Source organism: Ceratotherium simum, chromosome 35, assembly GCF_057802395.1.
Source record: "Ceratotherium simum simum isolate JZ-2026a chromosome 35, ASM5780239v1, whole genome shotgun sequence".
Classification (NCBI taxonomy): domain Eukaryota; kingdom Metazoa; phylum Chordata; class Mammalia; order Perissodactyla; family Rhinocerotidae; genus Ceratotherium; species Ceratotherium simum.
Genome location: NC_141934.1, coordinates 26,129,959 through 26,147,500, shown reverse-complemented (window position 1 = coordinate 26,147,500; position 17,542 = coordinate 26,129,959). Strand labels below are relative to the sequence as shown.

The window sequence follows — 17,542 nt, the reverse complement described above, 5'->3', positions numbered from 1 at the left end:
CGAGGACCTGCTGCGGGCCTGGCATGGCCTGTTGAGGCAGGAGACACAGCAAAAAGTGCTGTGTGGAGGCGTGGGGATGGCCCGCATGTCCCTGGGGTGGTGACCTCCATATTGAGGTGGAATGACAAGAAAGTACCAGCCATGTGAGGATCTGGAAGTCAGAGTATCAGGCAGAGGGCACGGCACGTGCAAAGGCCCTGAGGCAGGAACCAGCCTTGGTAATGGGACAGAAGGCATCAGGCAAGTCTGAATGCAGCGCATGGAGGGGATCGTGGGAGGAGGATCACGGAGAGACGTCTGCCCTCAAGCTAGGACGGAACGTGTAGATTTTATTCTAAAGACAGTGGGATACTTAGTGTACTCTTAACAATTGTATTCTTAATGAGGAATACAAAGTCTTTATTATAAGAATTTTTAGTCATTTGGGAAATTTGACAGGCAGGCAGGAAATGTGACAGAAGAGAACAGTGAACACCAATACTCCCTCCATCTAGAGTCGGTCATGTTAACGTTTCTGTATCCGTGTGTGTGTGTGTGTGTGTGTGTGTGTGAGACGCGGTACGAGTATGTGTGCGTGTGGGTGTGTGTGTGACACAGTACGAGTGTTTCTGTGGTTGGACTGTTAGGAAGCAGTCAGACGCGTGCGCCCCTCACCCTAACGCTCCCGCGTCCGTCTCCTGGGAGGAAAGCAGTTCTCGCATTGTCACACCTGAAAATGCACAGTTGTCCCCACGACCTTCCAGCCGAGGCCACACTCACGGCCCCCCGGGTCCCGCATGGGTGTGGGGTTCATGGGGGCTGGAGGAAGAAGATCTGATTTACATCTTTAAGGACCCCTGTGGCTGCTGGGGTGGCGTTGGGGTGGGCGGAAGTTCTCCAGAAATTTCTCTCAGCTCCTTGGGGATCTCTTGCGGGGGTGGAAGAAGAGTGGGCTTACTTAAAGACAGAGGAATGGGAGACTTCTAAGAAATTCTGGGTGGCTTTGTGGCCAAGCTGAGCCCATCTTGAGAGAGGCCCCTGTGAAAACGAGTTCGGAAACCACGGGAGCTGCGGCCACCCGGGGGGTCTGGAGTGCCCTCGTTCCTGTTCTTATGTAATGAGCCAGAGCCCCCGGGTGGTCTCCAGCAGGGCCTGGGAGGGGGCCCAGGTGGGCCCAGACCTCAGATCCACTGTCCCCGTCCCCCTGGGCCCCCCGCCGTGAGTCAGCCCCCCTCAGGCGGGGAGGGGACCCCACTCCTTAGGGGCTCCTGGGACCGCAGGTCAGCTGCCCCCTGCTCCACGCTTCTGCCCAGAGAGCAGAGGCCCTTGCCCCGCGGGAGTCTGCGCCAACACGACCCCCCAGGCTGGCTGTCCTTCCCCAGGGGCTGAGCTGGCCCCTTGCGAGGCCGGGTCGTGGGGCGGGGTGTGAGGCTGTGCTGGAACCACAGAGGCCTGGGCTCTGACCGCCCCGTGCCCTGCTGTGTGTCGTCTTGGGACAGCAGTCTCCCCCCAGCCACGCTCCTCCTGCTCTGAAATGGGGTGGGTCCTGGTGGGGATCGGGGGCTGCTGCGGGAAGGGTCGAGCGGGGTCCCTGGTGAAGAGGGTTGTGATGTGGCGGTGGTGGTGTGGCATGGGTGAGGCGGGGCGAGCCCGGCGTGGAGCATGGATGTGTTTGTTTCCCGGGGCTGCTGTGACAAGCGACCACAAACCAGGGACTTAAACCCACAGCAGTGTCTTCTCTCACAGGCCGGAGGCCGGAAGTCCAAAGTCAAGGTGTGAGCCGGGCCGTGCTCCCCTGTGAGGCCCTCGGGGAGGGTCCTTCCTGCCTCCCCACTCTCCCGGGCTCCAGACGCTCCTCTGCCGTGGCTGCGCCCCTCCCCTCTCTGCCTGGTCTCCACCTGGCCTTTTCCGCTTCTCTCCCCTCGCGGGGGCGTCTGTCACCATATTTAGACTCACCTCCTCCAGGATGACCTCATCTGCAGATCCTTACCTTAATTACCTCTGCAAAAACCTTTTTTGAAATCAGGTCGCATCTGCAACCTCAAGGGGTCAGGACGTGGGTATATCTGTTTGGGGATTACCATTGAACCCACTGCAGAGGGTATTTTCCTGTTTTCAGCATCATCAGCCTCTCCACTCCCTTCCCGCTGTCCTCACTCTCCTACAGTTAGCTCTCTCTCTCGTATCCCCCGTACCTCTGAGTTTCTCATTTTTTCTGACCCACCCGGTGTCTGTGATTTTCTTCTGCAGCCTGAGCTGCAGGCAGGACAGCGGCTGGGAGTTCCAGCCCCGTCACCCTCACACCGTCTACACACGGGGTGATAGAAGCCCGGAGCCCTATTCCTTTCAGTGAGAAAGGACGGTCTCTTGCACACGCGTGCTGGGACAGCTGGGTGTCCACACCCCCGCCTCACAAAATTAACACAACATTAACTCGAAATGAATCAGAGACCTTAATGTCAGAGCTAAAGCCATAACATTCCCAGGAAAATCCCATGGGGTGGCTCTTTATGACCTTGGCTTTGGTGGTGGATTCTTGGAAATGACACCAAAACACGGACAACAGAAGGACAAATAGATGCCCTGGACTTCATCAGAGTAACTGTCGGCTGCTTCCGGCAGGGTCCCGGCCTCCCCACTCCCTAATGGTGTGATCACAGGCTGACTCCCTGGCTCTGGGACCCCCCTGTGCAGAGGTGATGGTGGTCATGGCCAGAGGGGGCTTTGGGTGCGTCAGTCTGTGGGAGGGACTCAGCTCCATGCCTGGCACGTGACACAGGAGCCCTCAGCCAGTGTCAGAGGTGATGATGGTGGTGGTGGTGGTGGTGATGGTGATAACGATGATGATGGTGATGGTGGTGATGATGGTGGTGGTGATGGTGGTGGTGTTGGTGGTGGTGATGGTGGTGATGGTGGTGGTGATGGTGGTGGTGGTGATGATGGTGGCGATCATGGTGATGATGGTGGTAGTGATGGTGGTAGTGATGGTGGTGGTGATGGTGATGATGGTGATTGTGATGGTGGTGATGATGATGGTGATTGTCATGGTGGTGATGGTGGTGATGAGAATGGTGATGGTGATGATGATGATGGTGATTGTGATGGTGATGAGGATGATGGTGATGGTGATGAGGATGATGGTGATGGTGATGATGGTGATGATGGTGATGATGGTGGTGATGGTGGTGATGGTGATGATGGTGATGGTGATGAGAATGATGATGATGTTGATGGTGATGATGGTGATCGTGATGGTGATGAGTATGGTGATGGTGGTGGTGATGGTGATGATGATGATAGTGATGGTGATGGTGGTGGTGATGGTGATGATGGTGATGGTGATGATGGTGATGGTGATGATGATGATGGTGATTGTGATGGTGATGAGGATGATGGTGATTGTGTTGGTGATGATGGTGATGATGGTGGTGGTGGTGGTGATGATGGTGGTGGTGGTGTTGGTGATGGTGATGATGGTGATGGTGATGGTGATGATGGCGATGATGGTGATGGTGATGGTGATGAGTGATGGTGATGGTATGGTGATGATGGTGATGGTGATGGTGGTGGTGATGGTGATGGTGATGATGATGGTGGTGATGGTGATGGTGGTGGTGATGGTGATGATGGTGATTGTGATGGTGGTGATGATGATGGTGATTGTCATGGTGGTGATGATGGTGATGAGAATGGTGATGGTGGTGATGGTGATGGTTATGGTGGTGATGGTGATGATGGTGATGGTGATGATGGTGATGATGGTGATCGTGATGAGTGATGGTGATGGTATGATGATGATGGTGATGGTGATGAGAATGGTGATGGTGGTGGTGATGGTGATGATGATGGTAGTGATGGTGATGGTGGTGGTGATGGTGATGATGGTGATTGTGATGGTGGTGATGATGATGGTGATTGTCATGGTGGTGGTGGTGAGAATGGTGATGGTGGTGATGGTGATGGTTATGGTGGTGATGGTGATGGTGGTGATGATGGTGATGGTGATGATGATGGTGATTGTGATGGTGGTGATGATGATGGTGATTGTAATGGTGATGATGGTGAGGGTGGTGATGATGGTGAGGGTGATGAGAATGGTGGTGATGGTGGTGGTGATGATGGTGATGGCGGTGATGGTGGTGATGGTGATGATGGTGATTGTGACGGTGTTGATGGTGATGAGAATGGTGGTGATGATGGTGATAGTGATGGTGATGATGGTGATGAGGAGGAGGAGGAGTTCCGTGAGGGAGAAGCTGTGGGCGGGGTGACTTGTCTTCATAACGCGCACAAACTGTGGTCACAGGGGTGCAGCCGCCCTGTTCCTTTTCCTCTGCAGATTCTTACTCGCGGCACCCCACAGACTGGCTTAGCTCTGACCCGGCCTCCCAAGTGTGAGTGAGTGGGAGAGAGTGTGTGTGTGTGTGTATATGTGTGAGTGTGTGTATGTGCATGTGTGAGTGTGAGATCTGCCCCCTACTCCAGCCACCAGGACCACCCTTATGGACTCCCCTGAGCGGAGTCCCCGCTGCCTGGTGGAGGGCTGCAGCCCCTGCTGTGGGATGCCCCGAGGGGCCCAGCCCCCGGCCCTCCGTGGGCTGAGAGCACATAGAGTGCAGTGGGTGCCGGCACAGGCAACAGCAGGCGGCGTGTGGTTAGACGTGCAGGGGGACTTCCCCATCCTGGGCTGTCCTTGGGAGCTGCTCGGGTCTTTGTGCCCAGTGCTTGGTGTCGGGCGGCATGGCCGGGTGTCCCCTCACGGGTGTTCTTGCCCATGTCCCTCTGCCCCACCCTTGCCTGCTGGCCCCTCCACTGGGCAGCTGGGCAGAGACCCTGAGGTTTCTGCCTTACCTGTCTTCACCGGGAACTGCATTATTTTCCTTGGCTGGTTTTGGTGAGCTTTTCTCACCTTTGCCCACGTTTTCTCACTCTTGTCGTCAGGCCGAGGCCTCTCTGGGGGTTGAGGGCACAGAGAGGGTGGCCTGGGCTGGTCCTCCGTGCTGGTCCCCATCTGCAGCGGAGGGCTCTCCACAGTACATTGCCATGTGAACCCGTGTGGCCTCGTCTGCCACTGGAACCGTGTCTCGATCTCTGGCGGGTTCTTGGAACAGCCCACATACGTGTGGGGCCCCCAGGAGCTGGGGCTCAAGTTCTGCTTCCCCTCAAAGCTGGCCTGACTGCACCTTGGGGGCCGTCTTGCTCCTGGGTTTGGTGAGGACCAAGGTCACAGCTCGCCTTGGTCAGAAGCTGAGACATAGGGTGGGGTGGAGCATCTGGGCACGAGGACCAGAGAGGGGCTTTCTGATTGTGCCAAGGCATCCAGAGGGCATTCTGGCGAGGCTCCCCGACCGTGCCATCTGTCCACCGCAGCTGTTAGCGATGGGGAGAGTGGGGTCTCACGGGCAGCCAGACGCTCCCCGCCTGCTCGCGGGCCAGGTCACCTTGGAGATTCGGAAGCCAGGCAGCTATGTTCTGGGCTGGATTGGGGGTCTTTTCTCTAAGGATGTGCAGCAGGAGGCACTGTGGTTAGACGAGGAGAGGGACTTCCTTGTCCTGGACAGACTGCAGCCCAGTCCCTGGGCCTGGGGAGCATGGCTGAGCCCGAGGCCAGGGAATGAGGAATTGTTTAGAAGCAAGGCTCTCTGGGGGCCGCCCCAGGCCTGACAGACACCCAGAGCTGCAGTGTCCGACAGCTTCCTGCGATGATGGAAATGGTCTCTGTGTGCACTGTCCACGACAGACGGTAGCCCCAGCCACGTGTGGCTGCTGAGTGCTAGAAACGTGGTGGGGGAACTAGGGGTCTGAATTTTAAATGTTACTTAATTTTACGTGATTTAAACTTAGCCACACGTGGAGGAGGACGAGGCCTTTCTAGTGGGCGGCCAGGCGGCGGGCCATTCCCCAGGGAGGGAGGTGCCAGGCTCTGGGGGAGGCTGTGAGTTTCTTCAGAAGCCCGGGGCTGCCCGGGCCCTGCGTGACTGTGTGTGTGACGTGTGTGACCGTGCGCGTCTGAGCGTCCCAGCCCGCCCGTCTGCCCTGTGACGGTGCAGAGCGGCCGGAGTCGGGGACCCGGGGCTGGGGGCCGGTGCCCGCACGCAGTTGGAAGCCCTTCCTCAGGCCCCGCCCGCGCTGCTCCGCAGGAACAGAAGTTCTGCCAGCGCTATGACCAGCTCATGGAGGCCTGGGAGAGGAGGGTGGAACGCATCGAGAGCAACCCCCGGCGGCGCGCCAAGGAGAACAAGGTGCGCGAGTACTACGAGAAGCAGTTCCCCGAGATCCGCAAGCAGCGTGAGCTGCAGGAGCGCATGCAGAGGTGAGCGGGCTGGGCCAGGCCCCCTGCCTTCCCCTCCCTTTCTCCAGGACACGCCTGGGACCTGGATCCTCTGGACGCTTTGTCAGCAGACGAGCCCTGGCCGGTGTGTGATGGAAAGCAGGGTCTCAAACTGGTGGCCCGGGGCCGAGTCCGGCCCTCAGAGCCTGCTTGGCCTGAACGCCTATTTGAAACGTAAATACAGTTCAGTGGAGCAGGTTCTCCTTCCGGTGTGCCACGGGCTCCTGGCGCCCAGCCTTGTTCCTGTAAGCGGCCCGCATGGCCCCTGAAGGCAGCAGAGTTTGACATCCCTGATGTGGGTCACGGGAGAGACCGCCTGGCCCGGACGCCGGCTCAGGGTGCTGGTCTCGCACGTTGGCTGGGAGGGTTGCGTGAGAGCTGGTGCCGGCGCACAGTAGGCGCTCAGTGAGGCGTGGCTGTGTTTTCTGTTGCTACATGCCTGAGGCGATGGGCCCCGATGGTGCGGCTCTCACTCCTTAGTGGACTCGCCCCGTCCGTGTCCCCCGAGCCTCCTCCCAGCCTGGGAGCTGGGGGCCACTTCATTCCCAGTAACATGGGTGGAAACTGAGGCACAGAACCCAAGAGGCAGAGCCGAGATTTGAACCTGCGTCTGTGTGGCTGGTGTTCCCAGGCCAGGGTGGGGGTGTGGGAGGCCCAGCCCGCTCCCCTGCCGCCCACACGCCGCCTCTGGGGGAGCTGTGGGCTCAGGTCTGTGCCGGGGTGCCGGCCGCACATCCCCGGCTGCCGAGGGGCCGTCCTGAGTGTGTCCCTTTGGTCTCCAGCAGGGTGGGCCAGCGGGGCAGCGGGCTCTCCATGTCAGCCGCCCGCAGCGAGCACGAGGTGTCCGAGATCATCGATGGCCTCTCAGAGCAGGAGGTAAGTCCACAGCCTTGACCCTGCCCCAGCTCTTCTCCCCGTGGCCCCCATGGATGTGGGGCGGGGTTGGTCTCGGCAGGAAACAGAGCTCACCCCGGGTGGTGGAAACCAAGGGGCTGGTCACTGAAGTGTGGGCAGCGAGAGGAGCCATCGCCCGTCCCCAGGCCTGAAGGACAAGTGGAGTGGGGGTGTTACGGGGCCGTGGAGGAGGGGCCGTCTGGCAGGACGTGAGAGGGAGGGTGCTGGAGAGTGAGTCCCCCGGACCCTGGCTTCTCCTGCCTTCCATCACTGCCCCCTTTGGCTGAGCCCACCGGGAAGCCAGCGGGCCGGGTGCCTGAGGGCTGCAGTTCCCAGGTCAGCCTCGCAGTGCCCAGAACCGGGGCTGACGGAGAGTTCCCAGCATACCAGCCGTCCACCGGGCCGGGACCATCTGGCAGGACCCCCAGCCCTGCCAGCTCGAGCATGGCCTCTGTCTTCCCGTGGGCCTCCTGGCGGTGCCTAGACAGCTGGAGTTCAGCCTGGGTGACCCTGGCTGTGGTCCCTGGGGTCCAGAGATGGCCTGGCAGCAGAGAGAGGAGGCGTGTGCTCCTGGGGAAGGGCTGGTGCTGGCCTGTCCCCTCCTGGGTCTCGTAGGTCAAGCATCGAATGTGCCAGTCCCCCCACCTCATGTTCCCGCTGCACGGGGGTGCATCCAGAAAGGAGGGGGCACATTCCTCCTGCCCAGGACTTCTGTCCAGATGGGACGTTTGTGGCTCCAAGTTGGTGCAGGAGCCACGAGCTGTACGTGGCTCTTTAAATGGAAATTAACTAAAATGAAATAGAATTAAAAATCCACTTCCTCAGTCACATCAGCCACATTTCAAGTGCTCAGTGGCCACGTGTGGTTCGTGGCTCCCATGCTGGACAGAGCAGAGAGTTAACGCCTCCATCGCTGCAGAACGTTCTCTTGGACAACGCTGCTCCAGGCTGCGGAATCTCAAAGTGGACAGACTGGAGAGTCCGGGGGAGGGGGCGTCTGGTTAAATGGAGGTTTCCTGGGCCCCACCCCCAGAGGTTCTGATTTAGCCAGTCTGGGGCAGAGCCCAGAAATCTGCATTTTTACCAAGCTACCCTAGTGATTCTGAGCAGGTAATTCAGACTGTCCGGCCCTTAAAAACAAGCTCGTTTTAAAGCTTCGCATGGTATGCCCCTGTTTCGAACACCATTCAGTCCACAGAAAGCATCTCGGAGAGCTTTTGCCCACAGCTGCTCCCACGCGTTTGCCCGGCTCCTGGCCCCAGGATGCCATGGCCACATGCTCATCCCCTGGTGGCGCGCGCACGCGGGTTGGTTTGCCCTGGAAGCAAGAGGGTAGCTCTTTCCCATGTGTTCCCTGCCGGATGCAGGGTGCTAGGCGTCTAGGCTGATTCAGTGTCCCCTTTCCTCGTTCCAGAGGCCCACGTCCCCAGGTCCTGGCCACGTGGGGGTGTAGCCGCCGGTGTCCTCAGGGGTGTTGAGGGGGCGGCATTCGAGGGGGTTGGCTGGAAAGGGAGTCCAGGGCAGAGACTTCACCCCAGCCAACCGAGGCCACCCAAGGTTCCCTGGGAGGGGACGGGGCCGGAGGAGAGGCGCTGTCCGTCCTTCCAGAGCTTCTAGCAGTCAGGGCACCTGCCCAGCGTGGGAGAGGCAGGAAGGCTGCCCATGGGGGCGCAGAGCAGGGGTCCTGCCCGTGACGTGCCTGTGGTCTGCCCTCATTGCGTTTCTGGGGCAGCAGAGGAAGACCGGGGCGGTGTTGCTGTTGGGGGGCTGCTCCGGGTGCTGGGGAGGCTCAGGCCTCGGTGAGGGCCCTTCTCCCAGCCGGGGGTCAGGGCTCTGCCCTGTTTCGCTCCCTGCTCCTGTTGGGAGCGCTGGACGTGGGATGCAGAGGTGGGATGTGGGAGGCTGGGTTGCAGATCCTCTGAACAAGCTGGCGTTGGCCGGGCTGGGCCCTCGCCCGCCTCCGGAGATGGGTAATTAATCGCCATTAATCAGCTGGCTGCAGAGATTTGGGGAAATGAGGCCCGCTGAGTGGTGGCTCAGAGCCTCTTAACAGCTGTCCCGATGCATTATGAGCGAGCCCGCCTGACTCCTGCATGAAGGGGGCTGGGCTGGCTGCGCCCCACGTGGGCACGCTGGAAGGAGCTGGATGCCAGGGCTGGGGGCAGGCGGCTGGGGAGGAAGGGGTTCTGCAGTCTCCCCGCTCTCCTGGAGCCAGGCAGCTCCTCTCCCGCCCCGCGCCCTCTGAACCTGGATGGCCATGCCCTGTCTCCTGAGCTCCTCGGGCCCAGCTGCGCTGAACATCTCTCCTGCGGTGTTTTATGGTGCTTGCATTTCCAAAGGGAAGATTCATTGCTCCCCTCTCCCTGCAGAGAGGCCACTGCTGCTCTCTGCCTTGAATTTATAGCCCTGCCCACCATAAATCTGTCTGGGGCTGCCTTTAAATTCTCCCTCTCCCCAGCACAGGCTGTTGTTATTTTTTTGCTCATCCTTCTCTGTCTCTCTGGTTTTGCATTTTCCCGCTCTTGGTCGGAATATCCGTTCCCCCGGGGCCTTGCCTGGGTCCCCAGCGCTGGCCGGAGCACCCCTCCCTGCCTGAGCCCGGCCCCCGTCTGGTCCCCTGCTTTCTGACCTGGGCCCCCGGCCTTCTCGCCTTCCCTCCAGAACCTGGAGAAGCAGATGCGACAGCTGGCCGTGATCCCGCCGATGCTGTACGACGCGGACCAGCAGCGGATCAAGTTCATCAACATGAACGGGCTCATGGACGACCCCATGAAGGTGTACAAGGACCGCCAGGTCATGAACATGTGGAGCGAGCAGGAGAAGGAGACCTTCCGGGAGAAGTGAGTCCCCCGTCGGCAGGGCGTGGGCCCCGCTCGGGCCTGGACGGCCACCGCAGACCTCTGGCCCTCCCCTGTCCCCGGAAACCCATCCTGCTGCAGTGTGTCCTGGCTGCCTAGGACTGCGTGACAAATGGCCACAGACCGGGGGGCTTAAACCCCCGGAATTTATTCTTGCACCGTTCTGGAGGCCCAAGATCCAGGTGTCGGCAGGGCCGGTTCCTCCGGGGGGCTCTGCGGGAGAGTGTGCTCTGGCCTCTCTCCCAGGTCCTGGTGGCTGCCGGCGCTCCGTGTCGTTCCTTGGCTTGTAGACGGACCATTCCATCTCCTCTGTCTTCACGTGGCCTTTTCTCCTGGGGGTCTCTGTGTCTTCTCTTATGAAGACACCCGTCATATTGGATTCGGGGCCCACCCTACTCCAGGATGACCTCATCTTAACTAATTATATCTGCAAAGAAATCATTTCCAAATAAGGTCACATTCTGAGGCTTTGGGTGGATGTGAAATTTGGGGGACACTGTTCAACTCAGTACAAAGTGTGAAGGCAGCCTCGTGTGAAATGGGACAGCGTTTATCACAAGATCAACGTGGAGGGTCTGGAGGCTGGACTGAAGCCTTGGGCAGCATGTGTGGCTGGCTGGTGGCTTTTTGGTTTTCATTTTACTTTGAAAGTGGCTATTCTTGAGCACGTCCTCTATCTTAGACTCCGTACAAGTGTTCTCTGGGTTTTGTGCATTTGTCCCTCTCTTCCCCCATCACAGCATTGCCCGGCTGTCCCCATTACATAGAGGAGGAAACAGAAGCTCAGAGAGGTTAAGACACTTGATAAAGGCCACACAGCTTACAGCTCGTGGAGGCAGGATTCAGACTCCCCCAGCTTTGGGGCGAGGGCTCAGTGATGGCAGTGGAGAAGCTTATAGGGGAGAGGTGTGGAGCCAGGGTGCAGAGGGCTCTGGAAAGCAGAGGTGGGAGTGGGGTGCTAAGAGATGAATCTTGGGGCTTCTAAAATGAGAGAGCAGAGCAACTGGGTGTTTTGGGGAGACCAGTGAGAGGCTGCTGGATGGAGACAGCCCTCCTCCCCCACCACACTCAAAGTTGTGTCCCAGGGAACCACACCCCAGTCACAGAGCGCCACTCAGGACCCAGGACCCCGTGAGGCAGGAGGTGGGGAGACTGAGGCACAGACGAGGCCTCTGTGCTCGGCCAGGAGGGCGTGTTGGAAACAGGCTCTGCCTGCTTAGCCACTGGACCTCCGCCTCCGCCTCTGGAGGAGGCCTCATCGCCAGGGTGGTTGTTCAAAAGAGATGAGCCGTGTTCTCCAGCCACCTGCTGTAGGGCCCCAAAGTGCCAGGCCAGCCCTCGGGGACGGGGACGATTCTGGGTCACGGGCAGGGCAGGGTGAATTATGCAGTGGACCCCAGGACTTGGAGACGCAGGAGGGGCCGCTGAAGAGGGTCTTGGGTAGGAAGTAATATCTCTTAGAATAGCTTTTGACGATGAAAATTACAGAACATCCATAGAAACAGAAGGGTGGTGCGAGGAGCCCTCGAGGGCCTTTCCCGGATCCAGCCGTCTTCTACGGGAAATGGCCCTTGGGGTGTTTGGGGTTTCAGCTCAGAGACAGACAGGCCTGTTCCTAGGTCCCCACAATCACGGGCGTGACTTCTGCGTCGCGTCAAGCCCCACTGTGAGGTACAGTTTTGCACCAGCAACGTGGCTGTGGAAAGTCACGGGTGCCAAGAATTCCTGCCGCGTTAGGCATGTCAGTTTTCCCTGGTACGCTAGACATTTTTATTTATTTATGCTTTCTTAACAAAAAAGAGGTTTCTGGAGTGCTTTCCACATTTCGGTGTTTCTGGAGGTTTCGTGTTGCTGTTCCGACTTCGTGATTTCACTGTTGATTCGGTAGCTGCAGAGCGGGCGCCCAGGCTGCGCTGGCGTCTGCTGGGACGCAGGCTGGCAGCCCGTGTCTTTCAGGGAGTGTGGTCCTGGTGGAGGTCTCATTCTCAGCGGAACTGGTGGCGCTCAGGGCCTTTGACAATCGTGTGCTGGTGGCACGGACTTCCACCACTTGGTGGCTTCGTGACCTCGAGCAGCCACTCCCGCTCCCGGAGCCTCGGTTTCCTCTTCTGTAAAATGGGTCCAGCAGCAGCTCCTCCCTGGTGTAGTGGTCGTGAGGGGCCCAGGGCACAGGAAATCCTCAGTAAACACTGGCAGAGGATGCAGGTGAAGGTGGGAGGGGACCTAGGAGGTTCCTCAGTTTGATTCCTGGTCTTTTGGGGCCCCATCTCTGCTTGGGGAAACCCCGAGGAAGGGTTGTTGGGGGGAGGAAGTGTCACTGGGGCAGGGAGAGGGAGGGGAGGGGAAGGACTGTCTGTCTGGAAGAGAGGGCGTCGCAGGCTGTCTGAGGCGGGCTCCCAGGCCGGGAGGCCTGCCCCTCCGACTCCCACTTCCTCCGGGAAGAGAGAGGAGGCTGTTCCGGATTCCCCCGTGTCTGGTTGGGGAGCAGGGGAGGGGCTCGCTGGCCTCCTGCCTGGTCATCTGGAGGGCCAGGCGCTGGCCCAGGCTCTCTCGGGGGGACCCGGGGCCCCTGCGCCACCGGCAGCCTCTTCTCTCCCCGAGGGAGGCTGTGGGACAGTGTCACGTCGCGGGGACGGCCGGGCCGAGGCTGGGCCCGGGCCAGGGGCTCCACCCCGCGTCCCTGGGGCCCAGGCAGCCATGACCCACATCCCCGCCCCCGCCGTCCGCCTGCTCCTGTGGCCCTGACACCTCAGCCTCGCCGAACTGTTTCCCGGTGATTCTCCCGGCTTCGCAGGAAGCCAGTTGGTGGGGCGCCAGCTGCCCGCCACCACTGCTTTTCCAGTCGCTTCTCGCGGCCTCCCCGGCTGGCCTGCCTCCTGTGGGCACTCAGGGCCTCTGCTCCACCTCGCCCGGGAGGCCCGGCAGCCGCTGGGCCGTGACCTGTGACCTCGTTGGGGGGGTGCCCCGCGTGGGCTGGCGCGGCCCAGCTTCCCAGAGCCGCCTGCGCTAGAAACAAAAGCAGATTTTAGAAGGGGGGACCCTACCGAAGGGCTGCCTGTTGTGTCCTCATTTTTCCTGGAAGCCGCCTCCAGCAGGACAAACAAATATATTTTCAAAGGCGCTGAAACCAGTGACTCACCAGAGGAACGCCCTCCCTCCCCGGCCGCCCGCCCAGCCCGTCCCACACCCCCCGGGCCGCTTCGCTCCGCTGGGGCGGCGCCCGCCCAGCCGGGCCTCGGAGATGGCAGGCGCCCGGGAGCTCGGCGGCCGCCCAGCCAGGCAGCCCCCCTCGGGCCCCGCTCACGCCTGCCCTCCCCTCCCCGCAGGTTCATGCAGCACCCCAAGAACTTCGGCCTGATCGCATCATTCCTGGAGAGGAAGGTGAGTGGCTGCCCTCCACCCACCCAGGGCCGCCCGCCCCGCCCCTCCTGCGTCCCCTCCTGAGGCAGCCACTCAGGCGGGGGAGGGAAGGACCCTCCCGCCCCCATGGGCAGAAAGTGTGCCCCTTGCTGTGTCTGTCCGTCCTCCCTCCTCCCTTCCTCCCTCCTGGAGAAACAGCCGAGGCCCCGCCCCGGCTCCCGGCCTCGGGGGCGGAGCGCCAGGCTGGGAAACCCCGGGGGAGCTGGGTGCCCGCGTCCCCGAGCCGGCGCCCTGGATGTGGCTCCGTGCAGATCGGGCACAGGTCCCGAAGCCGTGCTGAGCCCGTGTCAGAATTGAGGACTTATAGGCAAGAGTGGTCTTCCGGGGGCTGGACGCAGTGAAGTTTCTGGGTCCCCTGATGGTCACTGTGTGCTTTCTGACACCTCTGATGCCAGGCCAGGCGTGTGGCTGGCAAGTCCCCATCCCCTTCGGACAAACCTTCACGTAGAACCAATGCTTGAACCCTGTCCTGCTCCCAGACCCAGCCTGAGGCGGTGCCCCTTTTTGCCCCAGCTACCCCTTGGCAAGTGGACACGAAGTGTCCCCAGAGAACGGTAAAGCCCCCCTGTGCACCCACGAGGCCGGGCTGGGCTGGGCAGTGCCCGCGTGGCCGCAGGTGGGGAGAAGCTGGCTCGGGGGGCTGGACTGGCCGCATGTCAGAGTCGGGCCTTGGAATCCTGGCGTCACAGGGCAGAGCTGAAGGGCCCCCACAAGGGTTTATCTTCGGGGGCTGCATTCTGGGGGCTGTAAGCAGCACTCCCCTGAATCACGTCTCTCAGAGTCAGGGCATCTGCCCACCCCCAGCTTCAAGGATGCCCTGCTGCCGGAGGCCTCGTGCCCCCTGACTGCGGAGGGTGTGCGGGCGGGGCCGGTGGGTATTTTAAAGGGTCTCAGTTCTTCCTGGCGTCCGTCCTTAATGAGCTGACAGCCGTGGGAGGACGGAGATGGGGCCATGTGTGCGGAGAAGCAGCCCTGTGAACAGCCGTCCTCTGGGTCATGACGGCTTCCTGCTGGGGCTGTGATGGCCCAGGAGGCTCCAGTGCAGGGCTCCCCGGGATGGGAGCAGGCGTGTCAGAAGTTGGTCATGAGCAGCGGGGTTTGGGGACAAGGGACTCAGAGGTCTCTGCGCCAGAGAGCAAATAGAATAGAATAGAGCTTCCAGAAGGATCTGAAACAGAGGACAGGCATGTCCTGATGGCGAGTGAGGCCGATGGCAGGGTAGAAGCTCGGTGACCTGGCTGGCCCGTCCCCATCTGGAGGGACAGCTGGTGCTTGGGGTCAGCCCATCGTCGCCAGCGCAGGAAGGGGCTCTCCTGAATGGTTCAAGGGGAAGTGGGACCCCACATCGCCCGAATTACAAATACGGGCGTCTGGTTACAAAATGTTTTTCTCGAGTGCCGTGCGGGCCGGGTTTATCCTGGGAGCGGCCTCTGTTCGTGGTGCCTTCCCGGAGGTGTGTCAGGACGTGGGGTTGGAGGCCCAGCCCGCCTCTGCCCCCAGCAGGCCTCCGGGATTGCCCCTCAGAGGCGAGGTCCTGGCCTGGCCCCGGCTGTGAGCGTCGCAGAAACATTTTACATCGTGTCAGTAACGGCTGCCGGCGTTAGCACTGTCACCCGGAGCCAGCCCTGTGGCCGCAGGTGGCGTGTATCATCGTGTCAAGTCCTCCAGCTGCTTTCCGAGGATGCCCGTGTACTGGTCCCGTTTGGACAAGGAGGTGGGGGGTTCAGAGAGGGCCGGTCGCTTACTCAGCAAGTGGCTGCACCAGGATTCAGACCCAGGTCCACGTGGAAGAGACCGAGGCAGAGACAAGATGTAAACAGTCCACGAGAGGAGTTGCACGGGGACATTAGTCAGGCTGGATCCACGGAGCTGGGAAGAGGTGACTCAGGGCCCCAGATATTAGGGAGGCGGAAGCTGGGGTGAGAGAAAGGACACCCCAGACTGGCTGGGGAAGGCTTCGCGTCTGCCCACCTGGGAGCTGGAGGCCGTGTTCTCCTGGGGCCGGGGCTGGCAGACGACGGCTTCGGCGTCGTAATTATGAGCAGCAGCAGCAACAGCAACAGGACAGGTAACCCCACCGCAGTGGGCGTTCCAGGCCGGGCACGGCCCCAGGTACTTTCCATAAATACGTGTCACTCCCTGCGTCTGTCCCCGTCACACAGGGGAGAAACCCAGGCGCAGAGCTTAGGGAGCCTGGCCACGGCCCCCCAGCCAGCGCGTGGAGGAGGCAGGCCGTGAACCCGGACCCCTGCTCTGACCGCCCGCTCTGCGCCCCCTCGGCGCGCTCTGCTCTGTCCCCGCAGACGGTGGCCGAGTGCGTCCTCTACTATTACCTGACCAAGAAGAACGAGAACTACAAGAGCCTGGTGAGGCGGAGCTACCGGCGCCGCGGCAAGAGCCAGGTGAGGGCGGGGCGAGGGGTCGGCCCTCGAGACCGTTCCCAGCATGCTCAGCGGCTGTTGGCGTCACCAACGCTGACGTCTGCGTGTGATGCTCAGCAGTGGGCTCCTTCAGTTTGGGCCCCCTCTGTGGCGGCTGGGACACCCTCTCTGGGGGTGTTTGTCCTACCCCAGCAGCACAGAAGAGAGCTGGGAGAAATGGCCACTTCCATTCTCAGCCTGGAAAATTCTAGAACTCCTGGCTTGGTGCCCTGTAGTCCCTGTGGTGAAAAAGGTCACATTCCCAGAGCAAGGGCTGGCTTCTCGGGAGGGCCTGGGCTGGCCCACAAACTTAAGATTTGAAACATTTTAGTAGTTTTTTGTGTTTATTTTAACGAATATTTGGAAGAAAACAATAGCCAGTCCTTCCGCCTGCAGGGCCTCAGACCTCACTGAGGCTGCGACAGGGTTACTTAAGTTAGAGCAGGGCTTGGCGCACTGGCCCACCGCCTGTTTTTGTGAATAAAGTTTTATCGACGCATGGCCACACCCGTTCGTTTGCGTATCATCGGTAGCTTTTCTGCTGCAGCGGCCGAGTTGAATAGTCACGACAGAAATGACAGAGCCTAAAATATTTGCTGTCTGATTCTTTGCAGAAAAGGTCTGCTGACCTCTGAGTCAGAGGAAAAAGGAGTTGGTTTAAAAAAACATTCAGTAAATGATGTTAAGGATGATGGGCGTCAGTGGTACACACTTTAAAGGGGGCTCCGGAGCACTCGTGCGGGAGACAGAGGGAAGGGGTTGGTTTCTGTCCCCTCGGGGCTGTTGGGATCAGCCCAGCGCAGGTGAAGGGAGCGCCTGGCGGGAGGAGGAGGGCTTGTCTGTGGTCAGAGGGGTCAGGCAGGCGCCTCTGTGAGATGCTGGACGGAGCTGGTGGAGGCACGTCCTTCCCAGGGCCTCACCCGGGGGAGCCCGGGGGAGAGTGACGAAGGCCAGGAGTGCGTGAGCTGGGGTGACAGATAGGACCCTAGGTGGGTGCTCCCTGACATCGGCGTCTTCCAGCACCCCCAGCCACCCACCTTCCCTGTCCCAGGCTGGCGAGGCAGGACCCTGAGGGCGTCAAGTTCTGCCGTCCCCACTGGAGTCCCAGTGTCTGCTGTGAAACAGGCACTCGGTGGTCGGGCCCCACAGCCTGTGACGGGTTGGTCCATGCGGCTTCCTAAGCGCATCCTGTGTCTCTGTTCTCGCTTTCCGGGGCTGGCCATCAAGAGTACAGATCCGCTGTCCTGCTGGCTAAGCTGGCTGTAACTGGGGAAGCAAACCTGTTGACAGGGGAATAAGCAACCCCTCACTGTGTTCTGAGTGTCGGACCAGAATGATGGGGAGCGAGCGTTGGTCCTCACTGGCCTGGCTCGTTGGAGGGTGGCTGCATTTGGTTTGTGGATACGGTTTTCTTCTCGAGTTTTGTGCAGCCACAGTTGGCCAGCCTGCTCGCCCATCTAACAGGTGTGTAAAACTGAGGCTTACTGGCATGGAGCTATTTAATTCCCAAGACCTAGTTGTGGCATTTTAGAAATTGAAGTGCATTCAGGAATTTTATAGATTGAGAGGCAAAAACTGAAGTAAATGCCAGGCAGGGAGCATAAATATTCTGAGATGTGAGAGGCAACAATAGGGAGTGG

At 60.2% G+C, this 17,542-nt stretch overlaps 1 protein-coding gene across 20 annotated transcripts in view; it reads left to right on the top strand.

The window, feature by feature from the left end:
* Positions 1-17,542, top strand: part of NCOR2 (nuclear receptor corepressor 2) — a 216,405-nt gene that overhangs the window by 115,321 nt on the left and 83,542 nt on the right. For 17 of the 20 annotated variants that reach the window (XM_087423434.1, XM_087423447.1, XM_087423444.1 and 14 more), the window contains 5 exons: positions 6,120-6,292; positions 7,093-7,186; positions 9,866-10,044; positions 13,389-13,443; positions 15,786-15,884. In XM_087423434.1, the coding sequence (XP_087279560.1) occupies positions 6,120-6,292; positions 7,093-7,186; positions 9,866-10,044; positions 13,389-13,443; positions 15,786-15,884 (600 nt within the window). The remainder of the gene's footprint in view (positions 1-6,119; positions 6,293-7,092; positions 7,187-9,865; positions 10,045-13,388; positions 13,444-15,785; positions 15,885-17,542) is intronic. The other 3 variants (XM_087423436.1, XM_087423451.1, XM_087423449.1) reach the window with 1 other exon arrangement.